The following is a 16856-nucleotide window of genomic DNA, read 5'->3' as shown; positions in this document are numbered from 1 at the left end:
CTTTGTGGAAAGACCTCCCGGGTTATAATCCTAAAATTTAAGCTCAGAATAAACTCACCCAAATTTTCATTTATTGATTGGTTATGGATTATTTTCGTCGACAACATATTCAGAAGGTATAAAATGGTCAAGGATTCCTTATTAACAAGACTAGGAGAAGAACGAGAACTCAATAAGAGCAGTAAGGCATGCCACTATTTTTGAACTGGCCTCCGTGGGAGTGGTCAAATCAAACTCTTTGGCATTGGTCATTATTTTAGTGGACAAAGCTGTAAAGTATAAGCTAATATTTTCCTAAGAGTATGTTGATTGTACTTTGGAGGTGTGCCCCAGTAGAGTAATCATGGCATCGTTACCTCTGAGTGGCAGCGATTTTCTCCTCCTCGTTCTCTCCATCAGTTATACTGACCCATTTAGCATAGAGGTCAGATGTAAAGACGCTCCCTGGGATGTTTCGAAGAAAATCCTTACACACATCAAAAGAAGAGTATTATTCTTATGGCAAATACATATTGGACAAATTACAGGGAAAACATGGAGTTGAAAAGTTGAGTTTCTGTCCCCACTTCCTTCTCAGGCTCCCCACACTGTGACCAATGCAGCGCTCAGCTCCACCTCTCCACTGACCTGCACACCCTGAAGTGGGTGCTTGGACTTCTAAAACTTAGAAGCATCAAAGCAGAGTGGGCCACAGTGGGAGCGAAGAGAAAGCCCCCTTCTATCACCTGGAACTTCCTCTTGGTGTCCATTTTAGTAAACTAGTAGAAACTGACAAGGTCCGGTGAGACGTCATCCTCAATCCTGCTAGTTTCTTGAGAAGAAATACCCATCCCCGTTTGAGACACAGTGCTTGCTCTTAACTCAAGCAAGAGAAGTTCTGAAACAAACCAAACGCGCACACCCTTGTGCTCTTGCACACATATTAAGAGAGAACTGAGCCTTCTGACTTGAGGTATGTGTGCTCCTTGGGAGAACACTGCGTCACAATAGCCTCATTCATCCTGGTTTTAACTGTATGAACGTTTGATCCTGCAGACTGGGAAGCAGCAGACATTGGAAATATATTAAAATCCCCATTGGGTAACAATGTGTTACCCCTTACAGTCTGTGAGTGGGACATACAGATCCTTCCAAAAGAAGAAACTTACTAAAAACTTAGATACATCGCAACTTCAGGCCTCTGAGTATCAGGGCTACAGACGCACAAATGTCCACTTCCTAAGTGGAGGCCTGGAACATCTGTCACTTTAGAGGGCTGAGGAACAAGTTTAACATCGTAGAATTGGGCCTATTAAAATTTACAAAGCTTTAATGTTTGTGCAAGACTGAGGGGAAGTTGTCACATTGTCTTGCTAGCTTCCAAGCACACCTAGCTTCCATTGTTCTCACTCAGCAGCACATGCCTTCTCTTAGTGGTGGCTTGCTCGAGAAGTGCCTCAGGGCAACAATCCTAATGAGAATCTAATGATGGTTCACTCATGCTAATCCCTATTGAGCTGCTGTTAGTACCAGGCACTATTGTGAGCACTGGGGACAGAGCAGAGAAGCCAACGGACAGAGTCCCAGTCCTCTCACTTTGACTATGTTGATTGGTGTGTGGTACCCATGGTATTGTAGCTAGCCATGGTAGTTAGTGCTTTTCACCGTGTTTCCTATGGAGTGCTTCCAATATATTTGGAGAGAGGAAGCAGTCCAACTCTGGCCGGCTCTTTGAGTCTGGGAGCATGCAGGAGGGCCCTTGCCTCATGCGTACCACACTACATGCACTCGGAGCATGTGTCTCCTCTCTGTTTCCTGAACCCTGTTCTGTGGGAGCCCATTGGTGAGGCTGAGTGTGGTGAAGCCAGAACATGACCCGAGCAGAATATGCCAAGGGTATTCACTGCTGGACCTCTGTTTTTAGACAGCTCAATGGCAAACTCAATGTGGTCCTGATGATGTACTCATTTCTGGTTTAGGTCAACACCCCAGTTCATTGGGCATGGTATTATCAAAGCCAAGTTGCAAAGTCTGATTCCCCACCAAGATCAGTCAACTTTAGGAATGTCTAAGAACTATACCCACGAGTGGCCACCCCCTTGCTAGTGTGTACTTATAACAGAAAGATAGGCAAGACTCTGCTGATGGGCAACTCTAACTCTTGCTGGAAAATCAGTTCCAGGTGGGCACCTCACAGAAGGCAACACTCAACTTGCTATTTGCATGCCTAGAGTATATTTCTAATCATCCCAGTGTCACAGTGGTCGACTCTAAGCCACTTCTGAACTGTCCCTATTTATCACAGAGCTGAACAATCATAGGGAACAAGGAAAGACCAAATGGAATCTCGATTATAAGAGAATTTTAATAACCTATTGTAGTCATTTCTACTTATGACATTCCTCTTTACAGCTGTTAACAAATACCAAGATGGATTGAGTCAATTCTTTCCCTGTTCTATGATTCCCTTCATAGAAACATAACTGGATATTTGTGATTTAGTGGTATCATTTAAAAACCTTTTTTGTATAAATCTATTGAATTTTCAGAATTCCAAACAAATTTTCATTGCTGCACCTACTTTAAAAGTCAGATTTATAAGAAGAAGCATGTGGTAGGAGCTTGTTACTGTGTGACCATAATCGTGGGTGGTGGGTTAAGCTTAACAAACATTAATAAAGGATGCCAAATTTGGTAAGGGTGAAAGAAGGCAAAAAATAGTGAAGTCACCCCTACACTACTTTTAAATTAAAAGAGACAGGCGAAAGAAGGATGAAGAAGTGAACGGAGCTTTTGGTCACTCATTGAGCATTTTTTGATTCATTGAATGACAAATGTTGGCTTACTGACTACGGTCAACCTCTCTATCTATTTTCAAATGTTTCATACGAATTTTCTTTTGTAAACTTTGCTTTCATTAGGACAATGGTGAAGAAGTCATCAAAAACAGGATGTTTGTTCTGGTAAACGTTCTGTACATCTAAGTGTGTGTTTAGAATTTTTATTATTATTATTCTGGGATAATGTTCAGGAATGAAGAAGGAGAAGGTAGTGTGTGATGAAAAAGGAAAGTATATCTAACATTTGGGGCTTTTAACACCCAAACCAACGCCCTTAAATTTGGACTTCGTGAAGTGTTTTTCAGTTTCTCAATCTATTATGCCTATTATGGTTCCTGGGCAATCACGGTGAAGGAAATTGATCATGTACCTTCAGAGTTACGCTGTGTGTGGATAATGCTAGAAGTTTCCCTACCTTTAAGACACATGCGACCACAAGAACAGATTCACAGTCCAGGTTCACTTTGTCCCCAGCATTTAATGTCTCCTTTAGGGCTCTGCATAATTTCATATTGGCCGATTTTCTGAATATGCCCTCTGTGAGCGGCCCTTTTTGCTTAAGAAAGCAAAGCATATCCTATAGGGAAGAAGAGAAAGAAAAAATCAATGGTACCTCATATCCAGGAGCCAAGAGCACCAGCTCCCCCCTTGTCTGAGCTGGGGTAAGCGAGGTGCAGTGCTGGAGGGGGGGGGGGGGGCATGCAAGCAAACGTAGAAGTTTTTTTCTCAGTGTCTCTATTTTCTACCCAACCATCCCTTCTACATTCATATGCTGAAACATTTCAAACAGTTTTTAAGTCAGATTTTCCTTTTCAGTGAACTGACACTTTTGAATCAAACTTCCCTGCTTCCAGGCCTTTATGGAATCACCCGCTCCTACTCCACCAATCTTTCCTCATCGTGCCCTAATATAGCTGCTCTTCCCCAGCTATGGAAATCTTCGTGCCATACCCGTGTCCCATTGTTCATTCCCCGTTAAGGGGCTGCGTACCCTATTTCTACTTCCTGGATTGCTTTCCCTCTTTTAAAATCGGGGTCTCCAAACCCCTCTCCTCCTCCTCTAATTACATCCCCTTCTCATCACTCTTTCCTTTCCTTTTGCTGCATCTTCATGTCCTCTGCTTGTGGTGCAGAAAGGCTCTAGGTATTGGAGTCAGGTAATCCAAGGGACCCGAATCCTATAATGCTACATCTTGGCTGTGTGGCCTTGGGCACAGTGTACACTTTAGTGAGGTTACTTTTTTTCTCGTTTGTGAAGTGGGAATGATGATAATCATAGCTACCCCCTAAATTTGCTGTGAAACTTGCAAGGACTGAGGTAGTAGGAGCATGGGACTGGCATGACACATTTCTTCGTCGTTAGCCTAAAGTTCCCTAGATCTGGTAGAGTGCTTGGAGAGATACTGGACACTCAATAAATGTTGACACTGACAATTCCATACACCAATTTGAGTTAACACAGGCCAAATTCTGTGGCTGTCACTTGACACATTCTATTTGGATGAAAGGATCCACATATGCCAGAGGCTGAGTCTGTATGCTTCAGCACTGGAAATACAGGTCAAAGTCACCTGAGAGATTCTGAGGAGTGAGATTGAGTAGACTCAGCTGAAGGAGGCTGAAGACTACTGTGGAGTTCAGAGAAGATGAGACGGGGTGGACTCTCAGAGACTCATCCACATAGAGCCCATTTGCATTGATCTGAGCAGGCATATGTGGGTCTTTGCTGAAACCTATGGAATGGACATGGGTATCTTTTTTTTGTAGTGTTTGCTTTATGACTCAGCAGTACCTAAATCAGATTTTATTCTTTGACGTAATATTAGCAAAGCTTTTCCCCCAAAGCCAGCGGCTGTCTAAAGATTTCTCCATTTAGGGATAGATTTAAACGAGACACTTGACCTCTCAGAGTTCTCCCTCCTCAGGAAAGCCACAGAAGACCAAAATGAGACCCACCAGAAGAGAAGGGGGCAGGCTGTCGCGTTCACACACATCCCCGAGGCTGATGCCAAAGAGCTGCCCTGGCTTTGGGGATGGTGGCGTCACGTGCAGAAGGTCCTGGCAGGTGCTGGAGCCACGCCGGAGGGCCCAGTTGCCCATAAAATTAATTCTCACTGACTTCTTTCCTGAATCCAAAGAAGAAGTGAGATTATCAGTAGTAGTTAGTTTAATTTACTTACGGCACATTCATTGCGATGGCAAGAAGAAAGAGGAACTGAGTCAGCTTTTGCACAGAATTTCCCACGTTTGGAAATTGGCCAACTGCATCCTTGTGGTGTTAACGTGCTCTTCTTCCCCTCATCCTGCAAACCTACAGGCTTGCTCAGACTCGGGGTCACTTCTTCCAGGGGAAATGCTTCCTAGGCAGTGCTCTCTCCTGCCTGTTGCATGAGACACTTCACTTGTACTTGTCCATGTTTTCTGATGTTTAGTATGAACGGTGGATTCAGGTGACAGATCACATTTCGAAAGCTAACCAGGTTTGGTTTTCAAATCAAGCAGAGTTTGGCAATCATCTACTTTCATAGTAAGTCTCCTCCCACTCTTAGATTCCCTGTTTGCTTTCTGAACGCCCAACCATGGTCAACTTTCTTTCAGCAAAAGGATCTGCCTTTCAAGACACAACCTGCCTGAGCCCACTTCTCAGCCCGCCTCTGGCCTCTGCTCTGGGGGCCACAACGTTCAGGCAGCTCCATGATGACTATCAGCAGTCAGGGTCCTTGGGAAGTAGTCATTAAATGCTGGCTATGTGGTAAGATTCCAGGTGGCCGTGTTTCTTCGGACACCCCACAAAGCTACCCAAAGATGATTTTTAACTACCCAACAGCCCCTGTCAAAAGAATGCTTTTCAAAGGAAAGGTGATCAGCAAGGAAAAGCTGAGTTCCAAGTTTCTACTGCTCAGCTATGAATGTTTACCTAAGAAGGTACCTTACCATTTGTTTAAATCACATGTTTATACCAAATACTAAAAATGTCAACAGAGGAGCCAAGTTGTAGAAGGATAAACAGTGAAGCAACATTTCACCAAGTAGCCTTCAACGTCCAACCACTCGGCCTTCCTGGGAAGGAGTGAGTGCATCTCCATGTCCACTCACATGGATGCAGTGCTCCTGGGGCTGGACCAGAGAGAGCAGGATCCGAGAAACAGAAGGCTCCTGGTTCTGCCGCTTAGTCGGATAAGTTTACTGAAAACTCTTTGAGCTTTGGTTTGGTCAACTTTAATGTAAATGATGCTACCTACACCTCTTTGGACTAAATACTAGAAGGTCCCACTCAGCATAAGGCATGGCTCATAGCAGCCTTGATAAATCTCATCTCCCTCACTCAGAGGGCCTAAGGAGGCCTAGACATCTGTCTCCCCCCCCCAAAGCAGACCCCACCCCCATTCTCCATTTGATTTCACTGCCTCCAGAAGGTAGCAGTCAGGAAGGAATGCCACCACTCCCCTAACTAAGGCTTCTTCCTGCCTGGCATTCATACCCCTACCATTTTAAAAAGAGAGAAGCAAGCCAATACATTCTTAACTCCAGGAGAAGATTTCTATATGTCTGCATGTACAAATGTTTGTCTCAGATACACGTTAAAATATAGGTTGAGTTGTTGTATGCAACCTGGTTTTCCTACTCTTAACCTGATTTTATTATTTCTAAAACTATCCAAATGTATTCCATTATTCAGCTTAAACAAGAATGCTCTGAAGAAGAGTGCTCTATCCCTTGATACAAAGCTACACATTCAGCTACTCTATGAGCATAGACAGAAAGTATAGACAGTGAGCTAACATCTGTTGCCAATCTCCTTTCTGCTTGAGGAAGAGTGGCCCTGAGCTGACATCTGTGCCTATCTTCCTATATTTTGTATGTGGGTCACCTCCACCGCTTGGCTTGATGAGTGGTGTAGGTCAGCACCTGGGATCCAAACGCACAAACCCTGGGCCACCGAAGTGGAGCGCACTGAACTTAACCACTACACCACCGGGCTGGCCCCCAAAACCTAGCTAGTTTTAAACAGTCCTGGCAAGATTTAGGTTAGTGTTTCCTCATCCTCCAATTAGGGTGTGTGTATTAAAAAATAAATTTTTTGAAAATTTATCCTTCTAGAATAACAATCATAATAAAAATACTTTGAAGTAGAAATTCTATTCTGGCTCAAATACTTCCCAAATAAATAAAATGTCTTCTTCAGAGAAAGAAATATCAATGGGAGAATATTGGAGTGGTAGGGGAAAAAATGACAAGAAGGAAGATAAAAAAGCCCTGACCATAAACATTCAGTCTAGTTTTGGTCTCGCCCTGGGTCTGAAGCAGACGTGGAAAGCGAGCTTGCTGTGGGAACAGACTTGAGAGTCCAGTTCTCTCTGGCATCCCAAGGCTACTTCAGCCCAAGCCCAGAAGAGAGTCCAGTTCAATTCCATAACTCTTCACTCCACTGGAGTTTTTGATTCCAGGTGTGTCTAAGACATGTGGTCATTTGGTCCCCTCCCGTGACAGACCGAGATACTGGACAAATCCCTGAGATCGGGAAGGCACGTTCTCGGGTTGTAGAAGCACATGCTCTGAGAAGACACATGGATGTGCAGACACAGAACTATATGGCAACAGTGCTCTAGGGATACAGAGAAGGGAGCAACTGTCTACCTAGAAGAATTAAAAAAGAAAAAAAACCTTCCTAGAATTGAGCTGGGTCTTGATTTTAGACCTTTGGAGTTTCTCTAAGCTTGATTCTGGGTGGGTACTGGGTTCCTGTCCACACGGGCTCTCCACCCACACATGGAAAATCAGCTCTGTGTCACGCGTTTGGGAAGTGGAGACATGAGCCAAGAGAAGGCGCTTGCCAGAGGGGAGGGGCTCACCTTTCCTCTGTTGGTTCCTGGCTGGGTGCCTTGGCTTCAGGATGAATTGGCCTTGCGTGTCTGGGGACTCCTGGAAGGTGGAGCCCTCTGGTCCCTGTGGCAGGAGCCCAGTGGCTGGACGATGGCTCATTTTAATTATGTAGGGATGCTCATGTCCTGTACAGAGAAAAACCTAACTATGCATCAGGATTATGGTGATGGATTAGGATCAAACCTCCTTACTGTGAGCATGTGGGCCACACCAGTGTGTGCTGCCATTCTCCCGCAGCTTCTGGATGAAGAAGGCTGTGCTCCTGAGCGAGTGCCACGTGCACCCTCACAGGCGACACCTTGCAAAAAGCAGGTGCCCAAGCAAAAGAGTTTAAAAAGGAAAGAGAAAAAGATTTTTAACCACGTTGCTTTCTTTGGAATGCATAGATCCATAAGTGCATTGCACAATCTTGACTTTTGTTGTGTTTCCCTCCGAGAATATTTAATGCCTTCTAGTTTCTGCCTTGACACTAACTAGATCTGTACATCTGAGGCAAATTACTTGACCTCTCTGAGCCTGACATTCATCCTTTTAAATGCTTACCCTCACACAGACTTATAAGGATCAAGGAAAATATATTAATAAACATTGGTGGTCAATGGTTTTTAAAGAATTGGACCATATATGTTCAGAATTGCTGTGATCACTGTTGTCTCACTTGTAATGTCATTTTAACACAGATTTTATTTCCTTTTGTCAGTTCTAAAGACAAGGGCTCCTCAAGAGCAGCAGGGCTCTGTGCCTTCAGCTGCCCTCCCATGGCTGCCCAACCACCCAGGGCCCTGCCAGGCAGCCATCAGAGGGAAGGCTGCACGGTGTTGGAAACCCAGAAGCAAAGTGCAAAACAGTGTTTACAGAGTGGAAAACTGCCCCCAACATCACCGGGAGTTGCCTGCCATGTGATTTGTTTTGCTCTTCCATGCTTTAAATTGCTTCCTCTCCATAGAGTTCACTGTGGAGAATTGCACTTTTCCCCAACAGTGTGGTGTGGATTTCATTCTTGAAGAATACAGGCATGCCTAGTTTTATTGTGCTTCCCTTAATTGCATTTCACAGATACTGCGCTTTTTACAAATTGAGAACTTCCGGCAACCCTATGTCAAGCAAATCGATCAGCACCGTGTTTCCAACGGTGTTTGCTCGCTTTATGTCGCTGTGTCATATTTTGATAGTTCTTGCAATATTCCAGTCTTTTTCATGATTATTATAGTTGTTATGGTGATCTGTGATCAGTGTCTTTGATGGTACTATTGTAACTGTTTTGGGGCACTATGAACACTGCCCATCTAAGATGGAGACCTTAATGGATAAATGCGTGTGTGTTCTGACCTCTCCACTGACCTGACATTCCCCTCTCTCTCCATATCCTCAGGACTCCCTGTTCCCTGAGACATGACAATATGGAAATTAGGCCAGCTAGTAACCCTACAATGGCCTCTAAGTGTTCAATGAGAGGAAGAGTCACACACCTCTCACCTTAAATGAAAAGTGAGAAATGATTAAGCTTCCTGAGGAAGCCATGTCGAAAGCTGAGGCGGCTGAGAGCTAGTCCTCTGGCACCAGAGAGTTAGCCAAGTCATGAACACAAAAGAAAAATTCTTGAAGGAAATTCAAAGTGCTCCTGCAGTGAACACATGAATGAGAAGAAAGCAAAACAGCCTTATTGCCGACAGGGAGACAGTGTTAGTGGTCTGGATAGAAGATCAAACCAGCCATAACACTCCCTTCAGCCCAAGCTCATCCAGAGCAAGGTCCTCACTCTCTTCAATTCCGTGAAGGCTGAGAAGACCTCCTGCCAGGTCTGCAACAGAGCCTGTCCCTTCCCTTGTCTTAGTCCCTCTATTTTCCACACTGAACAAATTTGGTGATCCAAGAATTATTATTCTTTTAGCTCACTTGCTCTAATAACGATTTTAGGAGAGGTGTAATCGATTTATCAATAACCTCAAGAACAATACTAGAAAACTCGGCCTGAGAAACAGCAAAGTACCGGTGGTTTAGTCAGTGAAGACGTGAGGAGTTAACTGCAATTATCTCATCTTCCTTATGATGCTGAGAAAAGTTTCGGACACAGAGCAAGTATTAAATAAATATTTGTACTTGGATTCAGAGGTATGGCTGGATTTTTTAAGATTCTCACAAAATAGAGGCTACTTAGTAGTTAGGAAATGGAACAGAGGAATTCAAGACTGGAATATAAAAAAATAAATAGATGGGAAAAGAAATTCCGATCCAGGTTGCCATCATACCTGAGGAAGTAAGTATGTATAAGTTTTTCAAGACAGCTCTGCTTGTCAAGTAAAAAAGTAAAGAAGAAAAACTCACATTTCCCACAAACTAGACCATAAGCCGTGGAATGAAGAGATGTTATCAGTGCCTGGGATAGAGTAAGTGCTTAGTAATTATTTAATAAATGTAGGAAGGAATATTGCATAAGATTTTCACTTTTAAGGGTCTTGGAGCTTGAGACTGAGCAACCGTTCCTTGGAGACTTCAGAGTTGCAGTTTTCTACCCAATCAGCCCCCTCTGAGATGTTCCCAGACACTTACCAGTGAGTGGGCATGGGGCCTCTTTCTTGCCGGAACTGACCCACAGCTGGTAATCTTTCTCAGAGCCCTTGGAAACAAAAAGAACTATGTGTCACACTAAATCTTTCACAGCAGGTACCAGTTCCTTAGCATTTCTGCTTCCAAAAAGAAAAAATTGGGGCCAGTATAAATGCTATTTGGTCAATGGGGGTGGCTACAGTTTTTTGGAGTCAATGGCGCCGATTTCAGTAACCCCTTATCCCTCTCACAGCCTCCAATAGACCCTCCCTGATTCTTGTCCCTGTTGATGAAGGCCAAGGATCTATGGAACCACAATGCAGTCAGCCCCTCAATTTGGGCATGGCCGATAGCAAAAGAAATCACAGTTATGCCCCCTTTATTAAGGAGGAAAAGTCTAATCTTGAGAGTCCTGCCTTCTGCTATCTCCAGACTCCTTGGAGAATGTTGGCTTTTGCCTTCAAATGTCCCTGCCCAGACAAGCATGCTGTCCTGAGAGCCACACACCCTGCCATGACTGTTCCATGAAAGTAAAGCTTGAAAGGCCTCGATGGCTCAGCAACCCTGAGCTAAAGGAGGCAGAAGCCCAGGAGGCCTTGAGGAGATGGCCCAGCGAAGTCAGCGCACTGACTCTGGTGCAGACGCAGGAAAGAAGCCACAAGAACTGTAACCGAGAGAACAGGTCAGATGCAGAGCACAGCCACTCCCAGCAGAATCATTGCCAGTAATGCTGTAAAGCCTACTCGGAATGATCAAGTCAAAATTATAAAGACAGCTGAATTATTTTAAAGAGTTCTCCAAGAGAGGATAAAGCAAAAAATGTTTGAAACGGAATTGTTGGTGATTGATAGGTACCGTGCTTGCCCTTGACTCCTGATTAAAAATCAGTCTAGCCCTTCTGAAGGAGAGTCCCAGCTATGGCGGCCATCACACATACACACAGGCACACACACACGCCTGCACAGCTAAATCTGCTCAAAATTGTGTTGCAAATAGGAAATGAGAGCTAATAAAAACCTTTTCTTTTAAGGTAGGGATTGGAAACACTGTGTTGGAATCTCTTCAATCAGGCATACATATATAGCCAAATAAGCCCAACTCTTCATTAAAATAGAAATTTTTTTGTCTAGTGAGATTGATCACTTTACACTAAGGAAAATTAAAATCATGAAATAAAATGAGCTATATCATTAATCAATCTCCCTAACCTCATCCCTAAAAACACTCACTCTCTTCCAAGGTTTAATTGTTATTCAGAGTGTACACATCTTCTAGGTTAGAAATCAATGCAGAAGTGTGCTTTACTCATGCATATAAATTCCAATTCATTTAAAATGTATTATTATTAATTCTGTTTGTACAGAAATCATTGGCTCCTTGTGGAAAATTCTGGTTGCCCTTAGCTTTTAAGAGGCTTTATTATACCATTGGGTTAGGCAAATTTTAAATACAAGTCTTGTAATTACGCCCTGTCACTGTAGCAGGGCATTTTTACATTTCCAGAGAATTTTATTTGAGGAGTCGTGCTTTACAAGTGCTTCCTTGTTTTCTGTCCATCTGCATGTCACTCTCCCTCTCTTCTCCCTGACACAACCTCGTCCTCAAACATATGTATCTCTCACCAAAAAGAATTTCAACAGCTCACACCAGCTCCATCAAAGTATCAAAGAGCAGACACTTAAAAGCAGAACAGGATGAAAGTGATGTGGACACAAACACCCCTGGATTCGTGGTCTCATTCAGAACTTGTCTCCTCCTTTACCAATTCACAAAGGGCATTAGCCAACTCATCCTCAGGGTCTGCATCAATGGGGTGGAGCCTGTAGCCCGGTGGTCTTTATATCAAAGTTCACAAGAAAACATCTTATTTAGGGTTCATCATACTGAGATTGAGTCCTTGAATGACAACCAGGGCAAATGGCGATGGGAGGGGAGGAATCAGGAAAGAATATACAGAAGGAACAGTCCAGTGGAGGAGGAAATATTTAGAATCTTATGTGATTGTCCATGTATAAAATACATACAATAAAAATGCATGTTGCCATTAGCACTCTAAAATTATAGCCCAATTTCATTATGCTATTACTTTCCATTTGCACAAAATTTAAAATGGGAATACAAGAATAGCAACCATATATAGGTTAATAATATAGCTTTGCTGCCTTCAATTTCCAAATTTGAAGGGGGACAAAATATGACTTTGAAATCCATAATAATCAGTTGTCATGTGCATTATGCAAACACACACACACACACAAATCTCAAAAATTAAAGTCGGTTTTTAAGTAAAAATAGTTTGCAGGTAACTTACAGTTATTCCAAGCATTGGTAGTGACATGTTGATAATGTTATTCACTGTATCCGAATTGGTCACTGTTACAGTTACAGACTGTAAAAAATAAATGCGAAAAATTGCTATAATTTAAATTTGAAAAATTTAAATAATTTTTGTCAAATTACTATCCGTTTTCTAAAGGCAAGCTCGTTTTCAGGTAGTGATACAGCACAGCACATGCAGAGCACGAACCCCTAAATACCATTTACTTTCATTCCTTTGTATAACATGAGGCTAGTAGGAAGCATTTCAGTAAATCAAACATTTCTCTGAAAGGATTTGTGGCATAAAAAACATAACAGGTTAAGCAAGAAGGAGAAAGACTGAGAATTCCGGGCAGGCCCGTGGGCTGGTCCTCAGCACCTTGAGGCTATTTCTGTAATGGAGGGGGGGTGGTTTAAGAAGGAGGAGCTGAACCCTTTCTCTTCCTGAGCTGTGCTTTTGTAATATGGCTTTATTTCTTTGCAATTACATACTTGGTATTGGTAAAATCAGAAGAACTGGCTATAAAAGGCATTTTTAAAAGCTATTCTTTAGTGAGTACTTTCTTTGTGTCTGGCATGATGGTCACTAAGTTTTCATTGTCAAGATATGTTGAGAAAATTAAATGAAACCAATGACTCCAGGAAATTAGACTGAAAATTTGAGAAACTCAAGTTCCATTCCAAACTCTGCCAGTGACTAGGGTATTCACAATAGCTCCCTGCCACACCTCACAGTGAGAAACTGCTCCATTAAAATAGGAAGACAGTTTACAGAAAAGTACCCGAAAGCAATTAATAGGATTCTGAGATATCTATTGAACTCTTAACTCCAAAAGACATTTTAAAAGAAGAAAAACGGTAACCAAGAACACTGACTGCGCACGTAGTTTTGGAGTATTATCAGGCAGGAAGGCCCCTGTCCTAAATCAACGGTGCTTAAAGAAGACAGACAGCATAAGGGGACACTCAGAGGCTTGAAGATGACATTAAAAACAAAGGGAATCCTTTCGTAATTCATTCTTTGTCCTTTCATTGTATTTTTCTTCGTATGAATTCAATTGCTTGATATGACAGATGGCCCTGAAACTTGCTTATAATGGGACTTCTATCAATGAAAGCATTCATTGATTTCCAACTACTTGTAGCCCTAAGGATTATGAGAAAGTGCTTCAGAACCCAGTGGTAGAGCTCCGAGGGCCCAGACGCAGGCATGCTGGGAGCTTCCTGTGCTGACGTGTCTGGGGGCATTCAACCATGGGGTTTCCCTCGGGACCTAACCAGAAGTAAGGGTGCTGCTGTTTTTAAGATGTCTGAAGTCCCTTCAATACAATCAAAAACTCTCCCATGAAAGATTTTTTAAAGTAAAAGAATCTCTTTTCAAATGCTAATCATCACTCCCTAATTTATCTGGTCTGTAAGATAACGGTTTTTCCTGGCATAAGGAACATATTATGTTCAAAATAGTCATTCCAGGGATGTGTGTATTTCTTCCTGCATGTTGTCTGTTCTCCAAAACAGATAAATTCCAGTAGACAGAGCTCTTTGCAAACAAACGCCTTAAAAAAATTAACTATTTCATCAAATAATTTGAAAAAAATGGAAATGTGATTTTTTTCATAAGAACTAAAGCGTTACTTGATATATGAAGAACCAGGAAAATGTGATCAATTCTCAAGAGTTGAGGACAACCCTGAGATGATCTAAACGTTCAAATTATTAGCCAAAGACAGCTATTACAATTATGCTCAATTATAGAAATGAAAATATGGTCATAATAAACAAAAATATAGGAATCTCAGCATAGAAATTAAAAATATTGAAAAATAGAAATTTTTTATCTGAAATCTGAAAAAAACATTGAAACTACACAGGCTAAATTGCATAATGAAGATGACAAATGGAAGAGGAAATGATTTTGAAAGTAGATAATACAAATTATCCAATGTGAAGAGTAAAGGGGAAAAAAGAAGATTGAAAAAAATGACAGAACCTGAGGGGCCTGTGGACAACATCAAAGTGTCTGATATACGTGTAACTAGAATCTCAGAAAGAAAGAAGAGAAAAAACGGGGAAAAAAAAAATGAGGAAATAATGACCAAAATTTCCCAAACTTTAGACATAATTTACATTCATAAAGACATAAATTTAAAAACTCAAGAAGTTTAGAAAATGCCAAACAGGATTTTGTTTGGCAAAAAAACATATTCAAGGAAAACCATGCTCTGATACTTACCCACACTGCTAAAAACCAAAAATCAGAAAAAATCTTGAAAGCAGCTGAAGAAAAATGACAGATCATATGCAGATGATTAATGTTTGAATGATCACAGACAACTCATCAGAAGCATAAAGACCAAAAGACAGCGGAACATCTTTAAAGCGCCGAAAGAAAAAAAATTGCAGGCAAAATTCTACATCCAGCAAACACATCTTTCAAGAGTGAAGGTGAAATAAAGACATTTTCAGATAAAAGAAACTAAGAAAATCTGTTGGCACCAGATCTGCATAACAAGAAATGCTAAGGAAAGTTTCTCCATGGTGAAATGAAATAGAATTAGAGGGAAATTTGGATCTTCGGGAATGAATGAAGAACATTAGAAATGTTTGTTTTGTGTAACGTTTATGCAATTAAAGTTCATTTTCAAAAATTTAAAGGTGATTTTCCATGAAAAATTCTGACTGCAACCCCTGCCCTAAGTGAAATGAGAGCAGGCTGTGTGCTTTCCTAGGGAACACTCCAGTCTTATCTCCTCAAGCAGAGCATCTCTCGGATACTCAGAAACAGATCAGAATATTTGCACGGCTTTCCTACTGGCCAGGAAATAACTGTCTTAAACTGCCTCTTTTTCCACCTTCACATACTATCGTGTGTGATCGAGAGCTCCCGTAACAGATAACAGAACAAAGTGATATGAAAAACACCCAGAATATTTGCTCCTCAGGGTCAATGTCTTGGCTCCTGCACTACAGTTTCAGAGATCAAATTCTATAGAAACAACTGAGGTGAATGGTTTTTTTCCCCAGTGGCATCAAAAAAATAAGGTAGAAATATACTGATCTCTTAAAAGTCTCAACCTTTTCAGTTCAATTAGTGCTGACATTCCTCAGAATGAAAGACTTTTCAAAACTTCTCCGCATTTTTAATACCTGACCCTCCAGTAGATTCTCTCCTAGAAGAGGGACATTACTGAGGCCAGCTGGCAAAATGGGAACATGAATGGTAGCTTCAAGTATTACACCAATGTTCAATGTACTAAAGGCGATAACTGTATGGTGTTATAGAAGGGAATACCCTTATGCTTAGGACATACCCAAGTGTTTAAGGATAAAGGACCACGACGTATGTGCGACCCTCAAAAATAGGTATCTTCATACACAATATGGAGAAGGAGAGAGAGACAACAAAATACATGATAAAGCAAATGGAGTAAAATGTTAACCAAATAGGTGAATCTAGCTAAAGGGTATATGGGTGTTCTTTATACCATTTGTATTTTTGCAACTTTTCTGTAACTTTACAATTATTCTAAATAAAACATCCTAGGAAGAAAAAAACTGTGGAAACAACCCAGGCCACTCTGCATGTAGCAACAATTGGAAAAAATGTTTCATTCTAATAGGAAATACCTGGTTGTGAAAATCACTTTATTACAACAAGCCACTATAATTACCATTAGCAGGATACAGAGAAACATTAGGAATGTTTACCATGCAATATTCTTTTCATGCTTAAGCACTGAAGCCATCATAGATTCCTCTTGCTTCATATCACCTGGGATTCACGTTTTATGTCACAGTATGGATACAGGAAAATACAGTTTTCCACTTGGTACCTTCTAAATTCTCTCTTTCTCTTCCCTTCTCTTCCTTTCTCCCTCCCTCCCCCTCATCTCCCCTTCCTGTTTTTCTTTCCTTCTCTCTCCCTTTCTCTCTCTCTCTCTCTCTGTTTCTACCTCCATCTCTCTCTGTCTATGTCTATGCCTTTCTCTTTCATTCTGCCCAAATAAAGAACTTGGAATTTAATTTAATTTTTGCTCTTAAAAATACTCACACAGACACAGTTCTTAATGTCCTCAGTGACGATTTTGAGGGGAATGCTCTCTGGCTGGTCCTTCTCTTTGGCTAGATTGATGCACCTAATCACATTCAATAATAACCCAAAATAGAGTAGGATGGATTAGCTATTAGCTTCTTTTCAAATAATCTATACTGCTAATATTTTCAGTCTACTTGGTTATTTTTGAAAGCATATAAATAGACTCGGCAAAACCAAATTATGAGTTGGAA

General features: G+C 41.6%; 1 protein-coding gene across 1 annotated transcript in view; it reads right to left on the bottom strand.

The window, feature by feature from the left end:
* LOC123284006 (rho GTPase-activating protein 20-like) overlaps positions 1–16856 on the bottom strand; it is a gene marked incomplete at its 5' end in the record, with an annotated part of 37816 nt that overhangs the window by 12508 nt on the left and 8452 nt on the right. The window contains 7 exons of the mRNA XM_070500820.1: positions 357–466; positions 3235–3396; positions 4776–4945; positions 7673–7828; positions 10254–10320; positions 12562–12639; positions 16621–16705. Coding sequence (XP_070356921.1) covers positions 357–466; positions 3235–3396; positions 4776–4945; positions 7673–7828; positions 10254–10320; positions 12562–12639; positions 16621–16705 — 828 coding nt within the window. The remainder of the gene's footprint in view (positions 1–356; positions 467–3234; positions 3397–4775; positions 4946–7672; positions 7829–10253; positions 10321–12561; positions 12640–16620; positions 16706–16856) is intronic.

This window comes from Equus asinus, chromosome 29 (assembly GCF_041296235.1).
Source record: "Equus asinus isolate D_3611 breed Donkey chromosome 29, EquAss-T2T_v2, whole genome shotgun sequence".
In the NCBI taxonomy this organism is placed as follows: Eukaryota; Metazoa; Chordata; class Mammalia; order Perissodactyla; family Equidae; genus Equus; species Equus asinus.
Note: the sequence above shows the minus strand (reverse complement) of the source record. Positions and strands in the feature narration are given on the sequence as shown.